General features: G+C 55.7%; 1 protein-coding gene and 1 pseudogene across 1 annotated transcript; both read right to left on the bottom strand.

Annotated features, from left to right (window-relative positions):
* Positions 1-5,494, bottom strand: LOC144252909 (PH and SEC7 domain-containing protein 4 pseudogene; annotated as a pseudogene).
* Positions 5,495-18,318: 12,824 nt separating this feature from the next.
* Positions 18,319-20,677, bottom strand: LOC144252908 (interleukin-1 family member 10-like). The gene is made up of 4 exons (XM_077794951.1): positions 20,646-20,677; positions 19,196-19,281; positions 18,809-18,936; positions 18,319-18,531 (listed from the first exon to the last, which is right to left on the bottom strand). Exons 1-4 carry the CDS (start codon positions 20,675-20,677, stop codon positions 18,319-18,321), a joined length of 459 nt encoding a protein of 152 aa, XP_077651077.1.

Below are 20,677 nucleotides of genomic sequence, written 5' to 3'. Positions count from 1 at the left end.
TCATAGCTGATTGTGGGTCTGCTTGGGGATGATCTTCCGGTAGGTTCTGCGCTCTGAGATGTTTCGCTTCACCTTAGCTGTGGTGGGGGCCTCATCCTGGTGCAGAGACGGGCTGGAGTGGGATTTCTTCAGGCTGGGCTTTGGCTGAAGCCGCAGGCCTGCAGCTTCCCTCCCCAGCCGCTCTTCCCACAGGGCCAGGTCCCCGGAGCGACAGCGCAGCCGTGCCACCAGCAGCTGCACATATGTCTCATAGCGGGTTTTCTGCAACACAGAGGCACTGTGTCTTAGGCTGGGGGAGGCTGGATTCATAAGGGGCAACTCATGTTTGGGTGCACGAAGTAATGGTGACAGAGACCTCTGCAGAAAGAAGACAGCACCAACTGCCTCTGACCTCAGCCAGTCCTGTTACAACCACCGGGGTCGTAGGGCTGCGACTGCTGTCCCCAGACCATGTTGAGCTCCGTGTCCCACTGTGCCCAGGGTCTGTTAGCATACACGCACCCTCACATCTGGATGGAGCCCTCATAGTGTCTGAACAGTGTTGTAGCAGCTGGCATCTGCGAGCTTGATGCCATCTACCTTGCCCTCGTCTGCTTCACAGGCAGTAACCAGCACCCTTGGGCTCCCATTCCCGGCTTGCAAGGCCCTTTCCTACCCTCCATCCCACGGGCTCCTCAGCCGTGCCCTGGGAGGTTGGACGGTGTTTCTGGTTTAGAAACCTCTCATGAACAGGTCCACTCTTGGCTGATAACTGCTCTGCTTCCTAAGTCTCCTAAACATCCCAAAATGTAGGATCAACAGAACAGACACTGAAGAGCAAAAGGCAGATCTCGCCAAAACCTGTAAGATTTCAGGAAGTCCGTCCAAAGTGACCCTGGAAGACTCCAGGAATCCCATGGAAAGCCACTGACAGATGGGGACTGAAGAGGAGGAAATAGAAATAATGACACAATTGGCCAAGTAAAGAGAACTACATGGATAATAAGCTGTAAAGAGCCAGGTGCCGTGCACATGCCTGTGATCTCTCAGGAGGCTAAGGCAGGAGGATCACAAATTTGAGCCCTTGAGCAACTTGGCAAGACTCTTTCTCAAAATAAGAAATAAAATGTGAGGATGTGGCTCAGTGGCTAAGATGGAACCCCTGAGTTCCATCTCTGGTACCAAAAAAAGAAAAAAAGATCTTCAGGATCTCACTATGAAAGGTGGCATAAATGAAAGAGGCCACCAAGGCTGTGTCAAGAAAATTGAACTTCCTACAGTGTGTTAAATGTAAGACTAAATAAACTTACTTATATGTTTAGCCAGGATAAAGCCCAATTAACCCTTTTCACCATTTATTTACTATGAAACTAGAGTTGTCACTTCAGGTGGAGTTACTTTTGCTTTGGGTTGGATTAACTAGTCTTTGGTATCTGCAGCCTCCCTTTTTGGAGGCTGAGATTTCTCTGGTTACCTGGCCTCTGAACAGCCCCACAGCAGGGAGGTTTCCAGAAGCATAATGAAAGTGGTTCTGTGGTTTCTGGCACTGATTGACATTTGTCATCGTCACCCAAACACCCGAGATGGGAATAGGGCTGGCCTGTCGCAAGCCATCCATGGGCTGTGTGTGAGCTATGTGCATTTGAGCATCTGAGGGGACTGGGCTGGCGTTACAAGCTTTTGGGGCTGTGTGACATCTGTGTCATTTCCTCTGGCTCTGCCTGTGGTCCCACATAGCACCTGCGATGGGCGTGACTTGCCGAGATGTCAATCAATCTGCTGACCACAGACATCACCAGGCGAGACTCCACCCTTTGAAACCCAACCCCTGGCCTTATTTGGGTGGAACTTTCTATTGAATGTCTTTCCTGCAATAAATAGAGGGGTTTGGGGTGCACACTCTCTCTCTCTTTCCTTCCCTGATCCCCTCAGCATGGAGCTGAGGTCTCAGAGCCATCCCTAAGCAACCAAAAAGGTATTTCTGTGTTTGTGTGGTTTTCTTAGTTGTCAGCCTGGCCAGCTGGTGACACTAACCCCCCATATCTGCACCATCTGGTCCAATATGCCCCTGTTAGCCCACCAGAGACAAAGCCCCTGCTCCCCTGCTGAGTTCCAGGGGCCAGGAGTCTTGACGCTGCATGGGGGCTGGTAGACAACGAGGTCCGCATCACAGGTGGCCTGCTCCCACCTCTGACCACAGTCCTAAGGTGACCCCTACCTGCCACGGGCCCCAAAAGCCAGTCACTCAGTCCCCACCAGAGCCCCCCTCCCTCCGAGATCAAAGCCAGCACCCTGGGCCTAGGCTGTCAGGTGACTTTCCCCCAAGCACTCCCTCAAGGCCAGGGCCATCTCTAATCCCCACATCACTGGACTGCTCTCCCCCAAGGCGGCCAGGGCCCAGTCAGCTCCCCACAATGCCTCCCTGCCTTCTTCCTCACCTGGGGTCCAGCTGTGGACACTCCCCAGAGCCAGGCCTCTCCACCTTTCCACCTCCACCTGGGACCATCCTCCCATTTGTTTCTTGAGCTTCCAGACCCTCTGGTCCCTGTCAGCTCACTCCCGAGGCCGTTCAGACAGCGCAGCTGTGAGGCTGTCAGAAGGACTCAGGGCCCGACAGCTTTACCCTCCGTCCAGAGGAGGGCTGGGGGCTTGTGGATTCCTTTTCTTTTCTTTCTTTCATTCTTTTTCCTGGTGCTGGGGTTGAGCACACGCTTTCTCACATGCGAGGTAAGAGCTCTTACAACTGAGCTACTTATCTACTTTGAGACTCACTGAATTGCCTCGGCTGGCCTTGAACTTGCACTCTGCCCGCCTCACCCCCCCCACAGCAGCTGGGATCACATGGCCAGCTCCACGCTGGGTACTCTGAAGGCCACCGTCACCAGGAGCCAGGGCTCCAATCAGACTCACCCCTCGGCAGATGTGGAGTCCTCGCCGGGCTCAGCACCTGCAGCCTCCAGAGTCCTGGCTGGGCCCTGGCTCTCTGCCTCCTGCCCTGGGTGTGGAGCTTTCCCCGTCGCCTCTTTCTTCAGGGAGCTTGGCTCTGCCCCATCCGACTCCAGAAGAGAAGGGTGTGGCGCGTCTGGTGACCACTTGGGGAAAGTGCCAGGGCTGTGGCGCTGGGGCGGGGGGCTGCTCTCAGGGGAGGTGGAGGGCCTGGGCCTGGGGCCAGGGCCTCTGTGCTCAGACTCTGGGCTCCCCCAGGGCCCAGGGGCCAGGATGCAGGGGACAGGCTCCTGGGGACGCCTGGCCTCCCTTCCACCTGAGGGAGAGTGTGGAATGAGCATGACGACCCCAAGAACCACCCCCACTTCCCACCACCAAACCCCTGTGTGGGGTCTCACCTCTGTCCTGGGAGATAAGAGGCTCCTGGGGCCAAGAAGGATCCTCTTCTGTCTGGCAAGCCTCAGGGGTGGGTGGCTCCTGTGGAGATTTACAGAATCCCATCAGCCCCGGGAACAAGCGAGTGGGAAGGGGAGAGAAGAACACAGGGCACCTGGAATCCCCTCCCTCCTCGCCAGCCCCCACCGGGAAGACACAGGCACCAATCTGGGTCCTCAGTTCTCAAGAGAATCCCGGATGGGAGAAGACCCACATCCTACGAGAGGAGAAATCAGCAAGTTTTCGTTCCTCCTTCACAGATGGAGAAGGTGAGACCCAGAGAGGGGAATTGACTTGCCGAAGGCTGCACAGGATGTGTGGCAGGGCCGAGGTCAGCTCCATGGTGTGCAGTCTCCCAGGCCAGTGCCCTATCTTCAGACGGTACCGAAGGTGTGGCCAGAGGGGGCTGGTCCTCCAGAGAAGTCTAAGAGGAGGAGGGCGCAGAGAAGAGGTTTGACCAGAAGGAAATGATTCCCAGGATCTTTGCATATCCCACCAGTCTCCTCACCTCACCAGACGCCTGCTCAGGCAGTACCTGCCCTCGAGGGGCGTGGGTCCAGGGAGGGTGCTGGCCCCGGGCACAGGCCTGGACAGCAGGCTCAGCCAGCAGGAAGGCAAGCCCCAGCTCCTCCCAGGCTTCCCTCTGAGGTTCTGAGACAGTGCCCCTCACAGGGCCCCGCCGGCCGGGCTGCTCGCACTCCGTGTTCTCTGCAGAGATGAGAGGGCCATAGCCCCTCCGCCAACTTGAGCCTCCTTATCTCTGAAGGGAGGCCTCCCTGGGAAAACTGTTCCCTACTGTCTCATGCCCAGGGCTGGGTGATATCACAGGCCCCCTGCCATGGTCATCTGAAGCCGATCTATTGACCATGGATGGGGGACAGTGGAAGATGGGGAGCTACAAGTAACAGAACCCCGGAATCCCTGGAGATCCTTTCTGTTGGGGCAGAGACCGTCCCTGGTGGCATTTGGGACAGTCTCAGAGGAGGGAGGGGAAGACTGGGAATCCTCCTGGGACACCCTGCAACGGAGGAGCTGCCTGTTCTTCACATGTCTCTAGACACAGCCCCTTGGAGACGGGGACTTCTGTGGACCTCACGACCATGGCATGGGTGGTGACGACCTTCCCAGGGTTCTGAAGGCCACACTGGTCCTGCTGGTCAGCAGTGTACCTCAGACCACCAGCGGGCCCTGCATTGAAGAGTGTGCTGGGCCTGGTGGCCCCAGGAAGGCCCTCCCCTGGATGTCCCCAGGGCAGCCCTGGGAGTGAACTCACCTCGCCCTCCTGCATGGCAGGGGCTGTGGGAGCCCCGTGGGTGGCCCAGCAGGAGGTGTGTAGCTTGTAGGAGGGCACAGGGAACGGAGGGGTGGCACACCCGCTGGACTCCGCGGTGCTGTCCCTCAGATCTGGCTCACTGCCCAGCTCCCGGGACCCTGTGCCTCCCAGGAGCAGAGGCTCCAGAGCCTGTGGGCAGGAGTCGGAGAAGCCCTAGGAGAAGCATTCCCCAGAGGCGCTGGTGTCGGAGCAGGGGCTCTGCAGGAAAAGGGGATTGTCGAAGGACAGGCTCTCCTCCTCAGCACCCCACTCTGGGGAGGAGTCTGCTGCTCCCTCCAGGGCCCAGGCCTGGCTCTCCCCCTCAGGCCCACTACTGTCCTCCCCGGAGTCCTCCTCCACTGCTGGGCTGGGCCGCAGGTCCCTGTCACCAGGGAGGCCCGGGGAGGACGGGGGCACGCAGCACCTCAGCTCAGCACTGAGTCCTTCCGTCTTCTCCAGCTCCTCTTCCAGGTCCAGGACACACATCTGGGCCTGCAGGATGCCGGCCCAGAACACCACCTGTGCGGAGGAGCTATGGCTCGGTCGGGGGCTCCCCGTGGGGCAGCTGCCCCCTGGTGTTCCTGGGGAGGAGCAACGTCCCACGTGCACAGGCTCCACACCAGAGACCCTGGCAGGAGCGCCAGGCCTGCTGGTCTCTGGAGAGTCCAAGGCCCAGGTGTGTCCCCCGCCAGGCTCAGGAGGGCCTGGCTGGCCATGGGTCTCCCTCTGGCACACTCCTGAGTGGGGCTGCAGGTTGTCTCCCAAATAGAGGTTGAGCAGTTCCACGGACTGCGGGTGGTCGGGGAGTCTCCTGTCGCCCATCATGCACAGAGCTCAAGCTGCACAGGAGCCTCTGGAGTGTCCACGTTCACCATCCCACGGGGTGTGACAGGGGATGTGTGCACCACGGGGGCCACCGGGAGTCCAGTTCTGCCCTGGAAATGCCCAAAGGAGCACAGGTTAGAGAAGCACCGTGTCCTGGGGGTGAGCACACATCTGCAGCGTGAGGGGTCTGGAGGGCCTGCCGTGTCCAGGAGGCTGGGAAGCAACCCTGCCCGTGCCGTCCGGTCCACAATCTCAAGCCCACACCAGGCAGCACCTGCCCCAAACACACCCATCTGCCGGTTGAAGGAACACCATGTGGGTTAGCCAAGGACAAGCTGGCTGGGAGCATGGTGGAGCAGTGGCCAGTGAGAGGGAAATGCACACCAAATACGCAGGAGACAGACGCAGAGGCCGGGAGGGGAGCAGCCTGGCAGGGGAACAGGCACCACCCAGGAGACAAAGGCCCCAGCCCGCCTGACCCTGACCAGGCCGGGCCCTGTCCTTGGGGCTGCACCATTCCCAGGGCTACTCCCTAGGCTGGGCTTCTGGCCCTTGCAGCCCGTAAGCAGCTGTGCAGAGGCGCAGCAGCAGCAAGGAGCTCCAGCCCTCTGCCCCACAGCAAGGCCACCTGCAGCTCAGGGAGGGCAGGCTTGCCTTCTGGGAGTGGGCATGGGCCACATCTGCCAGGAGCTGCCCACCCACTCGGGCTGCCCTGCACATCTGCACATCTCCGTGTGTGTATAAATGAATCAAATTCTACTCCATTGCCATCGAGGTGCAGCGTATGCATGGAGGTTGGAATGAGGCCAGGCTTTGCAGCGAGGAGACGGGTGTTGGCCTCCATAGCCTCCAGACCAGGAGCCACCAGGAGGGGAAGAGCCTGGGAAGACGTGGCAATCAACGAGCCTCAATGGCTGCTGAGTGGCCGCAGAGGTGACTGTGAAACATGGAACAAAGGGGAGGTCAAGGACATTCTTATCTTGAGGCTCAGATGATTGAGGTGGGAGGAGGAATAGGAGCTTCATTTACAGAGAAAGAAGACACAGGAGGAGAAGCGGGTGTTCCTGCAGCTAGCAGGGGTGGTCCCTTCTCTTTGAGTGGCATTTCAAATGTAGCTGTGTAGCCCAGCTGCCCAGTGGTGGCTGGACATAGAGACCCGGACAGGAGCAGAGACAAAGGCCCACATGGGATGGCTGCAGCATGGCACAGGAGTGTGGAGTGGAGGGTAAACCAGTGTCTGCAGTATTTTGTGACGTCATTCAAAATCACTTTTTATTCTCCCCATTGGGCTAAGAATTATAACAATTTTATCCCTAAGTCCCTATATTTTGGAATAGTATCTTTGCTATAATTTGGACATGAAGTGTCAACACAAGAAGATTCAGAGGTGAAATGGTTGAGTTAGGAGAGCCTTAACCAAGTCAGTGGATTAACCCACTGATATGGATTAACTGGGTGGTAACCTGGGGCCGCTAGGGTGTCACTGGAGGAGGTGGGTCAAGAGATGTGTCTTGGGGAGTTATATTTTGTGCCTGGTGAGCAGAGCTCTCTCTGCTTCCTGATGTTCACCTCCTGAGCTGCTAGTCTCCAGAACACTCTTCTGCCATGGTGTCCTGCCTCATCTCAGGCCCAGAGCAATGGAGCCGGCTGTCCACGGACTGAGACCTCTGAATCTCTGAGCCCCAAATAACCGTTTCCTCCTCTATTTTGTTCTTGTCAGGTCTTTTGGTCACAGAGATGAACACCTTACTGGAACACCCTAACAATTCAAAAAGTGGGAATACGTGAATCAATAATGAACGAATTTGCCCATTTCATATAGCTCATGATCTCAAAAGGCTCACAGGTTCAGGGAGAATCACAATAAAGGAACATCAGAGGGAAGGACACCAATCTCTAATTCTCAGACCATTCAGGGCACCAGAAAGGATCCCAGGAACTCAGGGCCACCTCTCTGTGACTTCCCTGTGTGTTCCCAGTTCCCATTGACAACCAGTTGTGACTCTCTCCCTGCAGGTACCGGTCCTGCTTTCCTCTAACAGCTCCAGACGTCTACTAAGAAAGCAAATTGCTCATGTTTACTAACCCTGGTGAAGTAAAACTTCCTTTTCTGTGCCCTAAAGACACGTCCTCTGAGCCTGCATGGTGTCATGTCTGAAGTGCTGGCCACCTCCCTTTGCTCGGCTCCAGGAGTTCTGTGGCTTCCTGGGCTGCGTGCAGATGGCCTGAGAGCCTGGGAGGCTGCCTCCAGGCCCCGCACACGTGTCAGCTCTGCTTTCAGGGCTTCCATGACCCACGGGGATGTGGGCAGCGATTGCAATAGCCTGCCTCTGGTCTTGAGGTCCAGCAGGTAGGAAAGAGCCTGCACTGCCCTCGGCTGCCCCCAGGGGGCCCCAGTGAGAACACGTGTCTGAGAGAACCTTGCAGGGTTGCAGGAGCCTCAGGGTCCCACAGCACAGGCCTAGTGTGCCGTCCCATCTGCTCTGCAGCAGAGCTGTTCACTCCAGCAAGCACTAACCCCGTGAAACCCATCTGGGCCTCCTGCTGGCCCAGCTCCCAGGGCACCTCCATTACCTTTGGAAATACAATTTGTGACAAACCCGTCTCCACTTCCTGCCCACACTGGTCAGTCTCCATCCAATAGCTTTCTTTTTTTCTTCATAACTTGTGTCACTGTCTGAAATTATGCCCAGTATGAATTCGCATAGGTATTTGTCGTCTGTTCCAATTGCTGAGATGTCCATTCCTCACCTTGTTCAGGAATGTGCCTCAGCGTGCCCCACAGTTTTTGTTATGTAAATGGTTTTTACCTTTCTTTTATTTTTTTTTTTTGGCCCGGGGGATTGAACCCAGGGGCGCCTAACCACTGAGCCACACCCCCAGCCCTTTATTGTATTTTAGACGGGTCTTGCTAAGTTGCTTAGGGCCTTGCTGAGTTGCAGAGGCAGGCTTTGGAGCCCTGATCCTCCTGCCTCAGCCTCTCAGCCACTGGGTGACAGGGGGCACCACTGCTGGCCTGCTCTCTTTTCTGAGTATCCCTGGCTCTTCCTCTGGTGAAATCCAACATCTCCATGCTACGCTTCCCCTGCAGCTTTTTCAAAAAGAAAGAAAGCTCGTGCCCCCCACCACCCAGATTCCTCAGGTCCAGGGGCTTGGGGGTGGGCACAGAGCCATCCCCACTGTCACTGCCGTACTGTGACTTCTCCCACTTTGTAGAACTTAAAAGCAACCCATGCAAACAAAGTTCCAGCCCTTCAAAACTCCTACCATCCTGTCCCTCTCAGTCGCTCCCAGCGACTGACCCCTGGTCCCTCTCCTTTACTTTTTAAGTCTTTGCACTTGGAACCAGTTCCTCATCTTTGTCCTAAACCCCAAGAGACCTTGATGTCCATTTGGATGACCAGCTCCGTGGTCAGTGCTGTGCCTCTCTCCCTGTGACTCCCATCCCTCTCTTACTCACCCGCCCCCAGGGCCAAGCCCTGTGGCTTCTCATCATTGTTACTGGAAGCCTGGCCAGGGAGACTTCCTGGTCTCCAGATGGCTGGATTTAGCCACCTACCCACATAAGAAACAGGCAAATGATAGAAAAAGGAGAAAGATTTTTTTTTTTTAATTTTTGGTACCAGGGACTGAACTCAGGGGCACTTGACCACTGAGCCACATCCCCAGCCCTATTTTGTATTCTATTTATATGCAGGGTCTCACTGAGTTACTTAGCAACTCGCTGTTGCTGAGGCTGGCTTTGAACTCGCAATCCTCCCCTCTCAGCCTCCAGAGCCGCTGGGATTACGACGTGCTCCATGGCCCTGGGCAGGAGGAGGAATGTGAAGCAGCATGATCCGACTGGGAGAAGCACCAGGTGGCTTCCCCATTAGTTACAATCTAGAGAACCAGCAGCCGGTGGATGGATATACATGGATGTAGCCAGAATGCGCTAATCAGAAAACCGCCACAGTCTGGAGTTGGGTGCCAGGCAGGCCAGAGGTGGTTTTTATTCACAGTGTGAAGAAGTTCAGGAGCTTTCTGTTTCAGTTCACCTCTAAATAATTCAACATAAGATAAGCATCCTGTTCTCAGGCCGGGGGACGCGGTCCCGTGGCCTGCACTCTCCGTCACCCCCACTGCTCATGGATCAACCACACAGTGACCTCCAGACCTTGGCCTACTCAGCTCTGCTCTGCCACATCCCCCCATCCAGTCACTCACGAGACCCTTCCTGTATGGCGTATTCCCCGTCTGTCTTCTCTGCCTGCCTGCTGCGCCACTGGGCAGAGCTCTGGATCTGTCCAAGGTCTGTCCATTTGGACTCTTTGCCAAAACCACCGAGCCCCTAGGGAGAACAAGGAAGACCATGCACACTGATGACATGGAAAACCAGTTGGCTTCTATGGTTGCTTAGCACCCGCTCCCTGATCCGATGATTAGTCAGCTACTCCATCTCCCCAGAAAATATTCCAAATCATCCCCAGTTTCTTCCATCCCTGGCCACACCTCCTGTTTCCTCACTGAGAGCAAAATAACAAGAGCTAGCAGACCTTCTCCATCCCCATCAGCTTAGCAATTCGGGGAGGATCCCCTCTTCCTCGGGGACTCAGGGGGAGGGATGTGGTTCTGTGACTCTAACTTGTTCACAGAATCCCTCTGGAAGGCGTTGAGACCAGCCACGGGACCAGCTCCTTCCCCTGAGCATCACCAAGAGTGCCAGGAACCCACCTACATCCCCTACATTCTCCGGTAGAATAAATAGACCCTTGCCAGCATTCGAACAGAAGGGTCTGATGAGATGACAGGGTCATCTGCCTCGGTAGAAATCACCCTGAAAAGGAGCCTGTTGTTGTAAGTTGTTGTCTTCACGGGCTCCGTGCTGCCGTCTTTGGTGGTTTTAAAACATGTCCACAAATCCTTCCAGACTTTTCTCATTCATAGGTGGAGCCTGGTCTCCCTCCCTCTGGGTGTCCGCTGGCATGAGTGACTTGGATGAAGCAGAAGGACTTTCAAAACAAGAGTGACACAGCTTCTGCCCATCTTTCCCGAGGCCCCTTCTTGGAACCCAGTGGCCATACTGCGTGTAAGACCAAGGCATGGAAAGTCTGCGTAAAGGACCTTTGACTGACAGTCCTGCTGCAGACCCAGCAGAGCCAGCCAGACCCACACTCAGAGAGCCCAGGCCTGGTCCCACCCAGGGACCTCCTCAGCCTGTGCTCGCTGGAGCAAAGACATCATGTTCCCACTGATGCCTGAGCAACCGCAGAGTCACAAATAGAAAAAGCAGTGTCTTTCTTTATTTTTGAAGGCCACTAAGTTTGGGGGGGTAGTTTATTCTACAAAAGATACAGGAAACCAATGCTTTGGAAATAATACTGTAAAACCACTTCGGTATCTTCCAGTGGTATATTAAAGAGATTTCCCTTAAGTCTAAATGTCATTGGTACTTTTCTCCCAGATGTGTCATGGGACAATCAAAGCACATGGTTTTGCTATACTGATCACTGCAAAAGTAACCGGAGAACATCTACCTATACCACTTACTTAGGTGAGAGCCACACAGGGTGCTCCGAGCCCACACAGGGCCACTCACCCTTGCTGCAGTGCCCCGTCCTGCCATCAGCCTGTCCTTCTCCACAAGCCCCTTCCTGCCAGCTCTTACACTTGGCTCAACCGTGGCATCTTGAAGCTTTCCTGAGCTCCATGTCATCCTCTCTCCTCCCCTTCACAACCAAATTGATTACAAGAGTCCTCTCCACCCACCGCCCCATGTTCTCACCTCCTGAAGACCCTGTGCTTCTGCTCAGCTCCTGTCTTTGAATGCGCTCCGGCATCCCCCAGCTGAAGCCCGGTGGATGCGTCAATGTTTGTGCCCCTTGCTCTGAGACCCTCTCTGATCTGGACCCTGCGACCCTACCTCCTGGCTTCCTTCTGCCCATCCTCCTTGGCCTCCCCTGAAGGCCTCCACCTGCTGCCTGCCTCTCCATCTCCCTCTCTCCTGGACCATCTTCTCTTAAACTCCCCTCTCTCCAGTTCATTCATCCCATCAGCCCAGACACCTTCTTCATGCTGAAAACTTCAGAATTTCCATCTCCATCCCATGTTTCTTTCCCGCACGTGTAACTGGCACTGAATGCCCTACCTGCTGTTTATGTGCCGCTAAGAATCCAACCGGCTCAGAAGCTCAGCTTACCCATCTTTCTCCCCAAACTCCTCCGTCATCTCCTGCCAGGGAACAGACACAGGACGAGCCTCTACCTACTGCCTGCAGGGGTGGGGTGGGCTGTGCTACACTCCTGTCCCCTGACCTGGACCTGTTCAGGGCAAAGGCAGCCATCACTCTGGCCAAGTGACTGCCAGGCCTAGGAGGTGCCATCTATAAAGCTGTACCCCAGGTCGACACAGCAAGGAGAGGGGCCCAATCCCAGACCAGGGTAGGAGGCAGCAAAACCTTGAACTCACCCCAAACCACCCTCCTGTCCCCCACGAGCCAGCCCTGGGCACAGCCCTGCCCGCCCCCGGTGAGGCCTGGACCCTGGTTTTCACGCCCCTTCATTTGGGAAGAGACACGAATTCTCAGAACCAGTCTCCCCTGGATTTCTGTTTGGGGTCACAGACTTTGCCTGTCTTGTGGGGACGTGGGGGAAGTGGTGACAGATGAGCAGCCTCTCCGACTGAGAACGTTTTTCCATGATATTTTCTGACTAATAAGGCTGAGCAGAAAGTGACAGACTGGGGCCCCATGGTTCCACCGAGGGGAGCTGGCTGTTGATGTCTGACTTCCTGTTTTAGTGACTCCCTTTCTGTCATGGAAACCCACACACAGAGGGTCATGTACCCTGCTTGGCATTTACTCCTGCAAGGCTGACTCATGGCTCCGAGCAGGTGGCTGCGTTTTAACATCACGTGACAAGCACATCTCGAAGCTGGGAAGAGATTCTGTCGGCTCAGCACCGATGGCGGAGACGGATCAGGCGGAAGGAAAGTGCTGCAAACTCCGGGAATCCTCAGACTCTTCCCAAACCAGGTGCCTGGGAACAGCGCTGTGGTCTGCATCAGCTGTGGTGGGGGTGGCAGAAGTCTACTCACCCTCATCCTGGCTGGTGCTGACACACATGGTCAAGGCAACCTGGGAGCCTCCGGTGCTGAGAGCGCACACTATGGAGCGGAGCATAGGGAAGACACGACCACGGGCGGGTGAGTGAGTGGCAGCCGCTGGACATGTGCTGGGCAGACAGCGCATGTCCTGCAGAAGGCCAGGCTGCCCTTATCTGTGAAAACGTCCTCTGGCCTCCCTCTCAGGTGCCTCCGTGGCTCTGAGCTTCCGGAGCCCTTAATTCCACAGTCCCGGGTTGCTCACCACTGAATCCTGGGACAGTGAGAAGGGGCAGGACGGCGGCTTGAACTTGAAAGCGAAGCCCAACCCCACACAGAGCTCCCGGCACAGAACCCACCGAAGCAGCACCCAGTTAGTGGATCCCCCTTGGTTTGCAGGGAGACACAGTTCCAGGACCCCCAGGGGCACCCAAACCCAAGGAGGCTCAGATCCCCACATGAAACGGCTGGGCAGTTCCGTGTAACACCTGTGTCCTCACACATTCCTGAGATCATGATGGGTCACTGACGGTGCCTAATGTCAGGTGAGTGCTGGGGAACAGTGGTCACTCTGTATTGTTTACAAAATAGCGACAAAAATCAAAGTCTGTATGTGTTCAACACAGACACGCTTTCTCCCGAAGATTTCAATCTGTGGTTGATTGACTGTGTGTGTGTGTGTGTGTGTGTGTGTGTGTGTGTGTAAGCTACAGGTATGGAGGGTGACTGAGCACATGGAAGGGGTTAGGAGAGAAGGGATGGAGGCCCTGGGAGAACAGCACGAGCCCTTCTCATAATGGGGAACCCAGCAGTTAGCCCTTCGGAGGCAGAGGGGCTTCTCCACCTAGGAGCCTTTGCTTTCATTCCAATGCTCCTCCTCTGGATTCTTGGGGTCTCCTCCAGCTGTACTGATGGGCCCGAGCCCCTGCCCCCAATGTTCCCATTCTGGGGTTCCAATGGGGCATTGCCTCCCTCTGCATAGCCCCCCAAGGGCTGACCCTCTCCCCAGGTTCCCAGTTAGCATGAAAACCACTGAGCAAGATAAGGAACCCAAGAGGGCCCTGAAGCCTGGCCTTCCCATCCAAGCAGGAGCACCACGTACTGGGACCCACTCAGTCCTGAGCCCCCGTGCCCAGACGGCACTGAGCCCAGGTGCTTGGTACCTTCTGCAGAATGAGTGAGTGGGCATTGCCAGCCTGCACAGCCCACGTCGCAGCTCCTCACCAAGGTGGCACAGCATGACCGTCAGGATCGGGCTTTCAGGGTTCAGGCAGCCTGCTCTCAGCCCCCTCCTCCCATCTGCTGGCAGTGACCTTGGGCAGTTCTCTGTAGCTCTTCCCTTCGACAGGTAGAATCTACTTCTCTGACAATTTCTCCCTTCCTCAGGGCAGCCTGAGATCTGCTTTGACCAATGGGATATGGGGCAGTGGTTTTGTGAGCTCAGGACACTGAACCTCAGAGGATTTTCAGTGTCCACTTCAATGTGGCACCAAGATTGTCACATAAGGAAGTCACTCTGGTCTGCCAGAGGGTAAAATACCTGGAGGACACCCAAGGTCCCCTACCAACAGCATAACTGCCAGTCCTGTGGGAGGGTCCACCAATGTGAGTATGTGCTCAGTGTCTAGCTTCCCACCGGGCCTGGCACTCCCAGGGGGCAGGGTCGAGTCCCCCTTGTTAAGGGGGTGCTGGGAGACTTGATATGGGCTCCAGAGGCAGGCAGAGTTGATTTGGAGCCCTCCTCTTTATTCCAAGAGGCTCTGGAACAACTTTGCACAAGAGAGAAATGTGTTCTGGGTGTTCATAGGACTCATGTCTGACCCCCTCTCTGTTTCAGAAGGATGAATCCATTGTGAGACAGACTTTTGGGGCACAGGGACCGCCGGGTAGGAAGTGTAGGTCTTCAGGGGCTCAGAGAGCTCCCAGGACTGCAAAGGCAAACGCAGAGCCTGATCTCTGCCGCCCCCTGCAGCCCAAAGGCTGCACTGCAGGCTGTGGGTGTCAATTGGAGGTTGTCTTTTGGGGTGGGGTGGAGCGTGCTTTGGTAGAATGGTAGCATGCCCTTGTCGCCATGTACATGTGAAATAAAATTGTAAATTCACATAGAAATATATCCTGAATGTAAATACTTCTATCCAAGATGTTAACTTTGGTTTATACTGAATGCACTCATCTGTCAACTTCATTTACAGACTGATAGTATATTTCAGAGAATTGTCTAGGAGAAGTGATGTCCATTACAGTTTCCTTTGCTTTTCTTCAGTTTTATTTTCCCTCTCTAAAACCTAGGTCAACTTCTTGGAACTTACATGTGTTGTGTGTGTGCTGCAGGGTTTTTTTGTGTGTGTGGCTTTTAGAGCAGTTGTTCATAAATCCTGAGATGAAAAATTGGGTCAAAGGGAAGTGAGACTAGATTCTGAGTCTTGGTTGAATGATTTAGGACACACAGGTTCTAGTGGACCCTGAACGCACTGCTCTCCTGTGTAAGGTTGATCCAGAGCCTTCTGGATAAAGAGAAGGGGCCTCTTAACCAACTGCTCCTGCCTCCGGAGCCTACAGTGAACATGCACCATGCGCACACCTGGTCACTCATCTGCACACAGCACACACACGCAGACACAGACACGTGTCCATGTTACATAAACGCACCCCATACACACATGGGCATGTGCAGACACCTCCCCATCCCTGAGCATCCCAGTGCTTCCTGATTGAAAGGTTGCCACACTGTGCGCCAATTACCTGTTGACCCTGTCACCTGAACTACCAGTTCACTCTGAGATGTAAGTACTGGATAAGAGCTGACGTGGGCCTCTCCCGAAGAGTTACTTAATTCTAGCTCTCGTGGCCTGGCTGCTGAGGGAAGACTTTGGGGCCGTCTCCAGGGAGGACAAGGGATTCAGGAGACAAGTCTTGGGACATGGGATGGGAATATCCTTGGCACCTGTGAACTGCACCTGGCAGGAGCAGCCTCCATTTCCTACTTTTCAATCTCTGGAGCCCGAATAACTTGTCATTATTTCTATCAGAGTGTGCATAGGTCACAAGAGGAGGGCCAGCAAAAATGAGGGACCCGGGCTGGGATATAGCTCAGTAGTAGAGCTCTTGCCTAGCATTAGTGAGGCCCTGGGTTCCATCCCCTGCACCACCACCAGAGAGAGAGAGAGAGAGAGAGAGAGAGAGAGAGAGAGAGAGAGACCAGGTGTTATAGCAAGTATCTGGGAGGCTTTGAGGGGAGACAGCCCCAGAACTTGGGTTCCTGCTCCAGAAAACTGAAATGCAGCTCAGAGTGAATGGTCACAGCATTTGAAAATGAAGTGTGCTAACCCAACCAGAGCCACGCCACCCTCTAAGTAGAGACTTTGCCAGTTAGAAACACCCAACTGAGGACTTCCCACTTCAGCCGGCCATGCTCCTCTTCTCCTGCTTCGGGCACACCTTACAAAATCGGCCCCCACACGCCCACCTGGAGGAGCCCTGAGCAGCAGCTTGTGTTCTTCTAATACAAAAATCAGAGTCCGCTCAAATAAACTCTTGCTGGGTGTGGTAGTTCATGTCTGTAATCCCAGAGACTCGGGAGGCTAAGACAGGAGGATTGCAAGTTTGAGGCCAGCCTCAGCAATTTAGTGAGGCCCTAAGCAACTGAGCGAGACCCTGTCTCAAAACAAAAAATCAAACAGGCTGAGGAGATGGCTCAGTGGTTAAGCACCCCTGGGTTCAATCCCAGTACCAAAAAAAAAAAAAATCTAAGTATGCCTCAGTTTATCTTTTAATCCATGAATAAAGGAGATGAGCTGGCCATGGGAATATGAATCAGGGGTCAAGCTGACCACCGAACCAGACAGTAGGCAGGTCAGGCCGGGAGTGGAGAGCCGAGGCCCTGTTGGCATCTGGGTGAGTCCAGCACTGGCCATGGGGGCCCAAGCTTAGAATCCCAGTCCTGCTTGAGGTTCCTGAATGACTCCTCCAGGTTCCCAGGTGCACCCTGTGGCCAGGCAGGCACAACCTGGCACTCCAACCGAGGCCCCACTCACCGAGCCCCAGATGCACGGGGCTGTCCCCTGTCCCCCCTTCCTGAGTGGCTCTTTCTGCCTAGAATGCCCGTCACCTCACTTTCTGTCTGGACCACTTTTTCCCTGAGGCCCAGATTGAAGGCACAGCCCTCCCTGGTGACTCTAGCTCTGTGCATGCTTCTGGAGTCCTCCTTACACTGCCCATGGTCGTCCTCTCAGAACCTGCAGAGGTCCCCTCACTCGTTAGAGACTGTGCGCTTACTCTCTCCTTCTGCGGACCAGCTGCTGTCTAGGACACAGGTGAAGTGAAGGCCATCATGTCCCTCCTCTGCTGAAAGCCTTCCCAGAGCGCCCCTTTGCACCCAGCGTATGGACGCCCTTCCTTGGGCCTCAAGGCCTCTCTGGCCCACGCCTGCTGGTCCTGCTCACCCCCCAGTGTCCCTTCCTGCCCCTCCCCACCCCCAGCCCTACGTCTCAGGGCCACAGAGGAAGTTATTTCTCTGCCTGGGTCACTCTGAGTCCCAGCTCCTTCCTGTCCTTCGGCCTCACCAGAGTCCAGGCCCGGTGCTGCCCTCCCTGAGGGACTCGGCACTGAATCCCGGGGGCCTGCAGCTCCAGGCGGGAGCTGCCTCATCTGTTTGCTTTTTCTCTTTCTTGTCCATTTTATTTGCTGGTCTGTGTTTTGGCCTCTCGAGGACAAGCTCCAGGGGGACAGGCTTTGTTGGCCATTCGGTCCTCAGCTCCTAGAGTGGAACGCAGACTTGTGGAACAGCACTGGACTCAGGTGGGCCAGGTCTGAGCTTGACCTTCAACATGGAAGCCCACCGGACCTTCAGCTAGCCATGTCACTCTCTCAGTATCCTCATGGTCAAGTGTAGCAAGAATACTTGCTTAGCTGGGTCGCTCTGAGGAAGAAGCCTCGCTGCTGCTACAGGTTCTGACAACGGCGAGACCCCTGAGCATCAAGAGGGTGCTGAGGGGTTGTGCACAGGAGGAGCAGCACCAGCAGCCCACCTGTTGGACACAGAAGCACAGACTCCCTGCCCCAGCCTGAGCCCAGACACAGCCCTCCTCCAGCAGGAGGAGGATCCTGCTCTGAGGACCAGTGCAAGCTGTGGCCAGGCTCCAGCCCAGCATTCCCCACTATGCCAGGTCACGCCACTCAGGGGCCCCCCTGGGAGCTTCCAAGAAGAATCCCCACATGCCCTAGAGCCCCTGCACTGAACACTGTGCACAGGACAGACTGAGGACCTGTGGTCATCTCCTGTGGCTACACTAGCCAGTTACCACAAACTCCGCGGCTTAAAGCAACACAAGTTTATTCTTTTTCATGTTCTGGAGGTCAGAAGACTGAAAGGGTGTCAGGGACCTCTGGGGACTCTGAGGAGGATCTCTTCCCTGGCCTTTTCCAGCCATCAGAAACACCTGCTTGGGTGGCATGTGGCTCCCTTCTCCATCCTCAAACCCAGCAGCATGGCATCCTCCAATCCCCCTCTGCCCCTGACCCTCCTGCCTCCATCTCATGTGTCCCATGTGGTGACCACAGGCCCACCAGAGAGCTCAGGATGCTTAACTGAGTCACACTTGCTAAGTGACTTTGCAGTGAAGGGTACACACTCAGATTCTGGGGCTGAGGATGGGGACATCTTTGGTGGGCCACTATTCTGCCCACCACAAGTGGGATGAGCTTGGATCGGGGGCACAGGCTGTACTGCGCCTCCTGCCTCCCTACAGACTCTGTTCAAAGTAGAACTCAGTGCGAGCCGAGGGCTTGCTCTCCTTGGCAAGCCGCACCGGCTGCTGGGGCTCCTCCAGGCCGCAGAGGAACCAGCTAGGGCAAGCGGCTGCCTCCAACCTGAAGGCGGAGCCCAGGCTGCTCTGGAAGAAGGTGAAGCACGTGGCCCATTCGCCTCCCTTGTACAGGTCCTCGATGTTCACGTCCTGCGGGGGCAAGGTGGCCACTGCAGGACCAGGGTGCTGATGGGGGTGTGGCCCTACAGGTCTCTGGGGCTCAACCAAAAGGGACGTGCCTTGTGCAGATTCCCACAGGCAAGGCTCTTAGTTCTGGGCACAAGGGGGAGGGTGGAAGCCTGAGGAAGGGGGACGGTGGCCCCGAGGAAGGGGGACAGCAGCCCTGACCAAGAATCCACAAGTGGGTGCAGAGCACCCCGGGGCCAGGCAGGGTCCGCACTGCCCCCAGAGAGGGGCGGGGTCTCACCTCCAGCTTCAGGGAAGGTCCCTCTTCTGTCTGCACACATGTCAGGCAGCGGCTCCCTCCCTGGAGCCCCAGGAGGATGGGGACCTTGGCCCAGTCCAGGTCCCTGTTAGGAAGTACGCAGATCTTCTCTGGGAAGAGGACAGAGACTGGAGATGAGGGCAGCCCAGGCTGAGGGTCTCAGGGAGCAGAAGCCCTGCAGGCCTGGCCACACCTGGGCTGCAGGGCCAGCAGGACTCTGCAGGGTCCTTTTGGGCCAAAGCTGCCCCCTGCCTCTTTCTGTCAGGGGACAGCTGCTGCCCCTCTGGTGGGGACAGAAACACAGAGAGGTGGGGGCTGCAGTGGACAGAGCATGGCACAGGGCCCCCATGGAGGCCGCGGGAAGCTCACCAGCGCTGCAGTCAGCGATGTCCGGGTCGCCCACCAGCAGCTGGCCATATCTTGTGTACAGCGCCTTCTGATCCGCATCCTTGATTCTGGAACAGAATGGCAGCGCTGAGGGTCTGTTGCATTCAGGCACCACTGAGACCCCAAGCCCTTCCTCTAACCCGCCGCACTGAGCGCGGGGATGCTTGCTTCTCCACCAGAGCAGGTCAAGACGACTCTGTCTTAATGAAGCGAGAGAAGACCTCCTCCCCTGGGCCCCTGGTTTCCAGAGGCTTGGAAGAGTGAGGGGAGCCAGCCTTCTCCTGGAGGGGTGCAGAAAGTTCTCTCATGAGGCTCAGGTGTCTCAGAGATACAGTGAGCCTTATCCCAAATTTTCCCAGCTTGCTCCAATTTTTATCAATGTTTATTCTATTTAATAAAAGAACTAATCAAGTTGATAATGAAGCATGATTTGCTTCTTCAGATATTTTAAAGACTTTCTGTAGGAGAAAATCTGCAAACTGGAAAACAAAAATTAAAATATGCTGTGCTAGGTAGGTGACCATCCAGCCCCTGGGAGCCAGGGCCTGGTGTGCTCCAGGTGGACCAAATACAGGTCAGCAGAAAGCCCAGGCAGAGCCAGATTGCAGTCATCTGGGGGTGGCTGTGGTCCTAATGACCAGCCTGGGAGGGCAGGAACGTGCCGGGCAGGCTGGGGAGAAACCCAGGTGAGCGGGTGGAACAGCAGAGTCACACAGGCAGCTTGGTTGCCCGGCTGGTTTCCAAGATGCCCATCAGCTGCTCCCAGAGCCTGGGGAGCTCTCGACAGGTTTGAGGGCAGAGTCTCTGGACCCATGCCACCGCCTCCAAGCCCTCTCTCCCTCAGTAATAGCCGGGTAGAATACCTTCAGCTACTGGCTGTATGTTTAAAGCAGTTTCACTTGTATATGAAAACAGATCTGGACCATCTTGGGCTTGCCTGTGGACGTTCTCCCTCACACCTGGACAGCCGGCAGCACCCCACTTGGAGACCACAGAATAGTAACCAAGATGCAAATGAGGCTAAATGCAGGTCAGGGTTGGGGGCCTGGGCTCAGGGCCAAGGCCACAGACAACACCACGAAGACAGTGTCACTGGGATTCAGGGTTGCCTCAGCTTTCAGAGAGGCCGATGTGGCCACACAGGTGACATAAACTCCACCCCAGGCTTTGCCTCTTGGTAGCCACCTGGCATGGGGGCACCATGCGCCTGGTTCCCAGAGTTGGTAATGTTTTCTTTACAGGTTTCTCAGGGAAGGGGTGAGGATAGAACGGCTGGTATCTCAGAGAATCTGGGAAAGAGAGCTGTTGTCGCTGCAGAGTGTGATGATGGAGAGTGATTACGGGTTTCTGTGGAGTCCCTGACCAGCCTTCCTCCCTCTCCCTATGTGGGCCCAGCCCCGAGGGCAAGCAGGGCCACAGCAGGATGACTTACATGTAGTATTTCGCCATGGGGAGGGAGCACAT

This window comes from Urocitellus parryii, unplaced genomic scaffold, assembly GCF_045843805.1.
Source record: "Urocitellus parryii isolate mUroPar1 unplaced genomic scaffold, mUroPar1.hap1 Scaffold_67, whole genome shotgun sequence".
NCBI classification, from domain to species: domain Eukaryota; kingdom Metazoa; phylum Chordata; class Mammalia; order Rodentia; family Sciuridae; genus Urocitellus; species Urocitellus parryii.
This window is presented reverse-complemented; position numbering and strand designations above follow the sequence as displayed.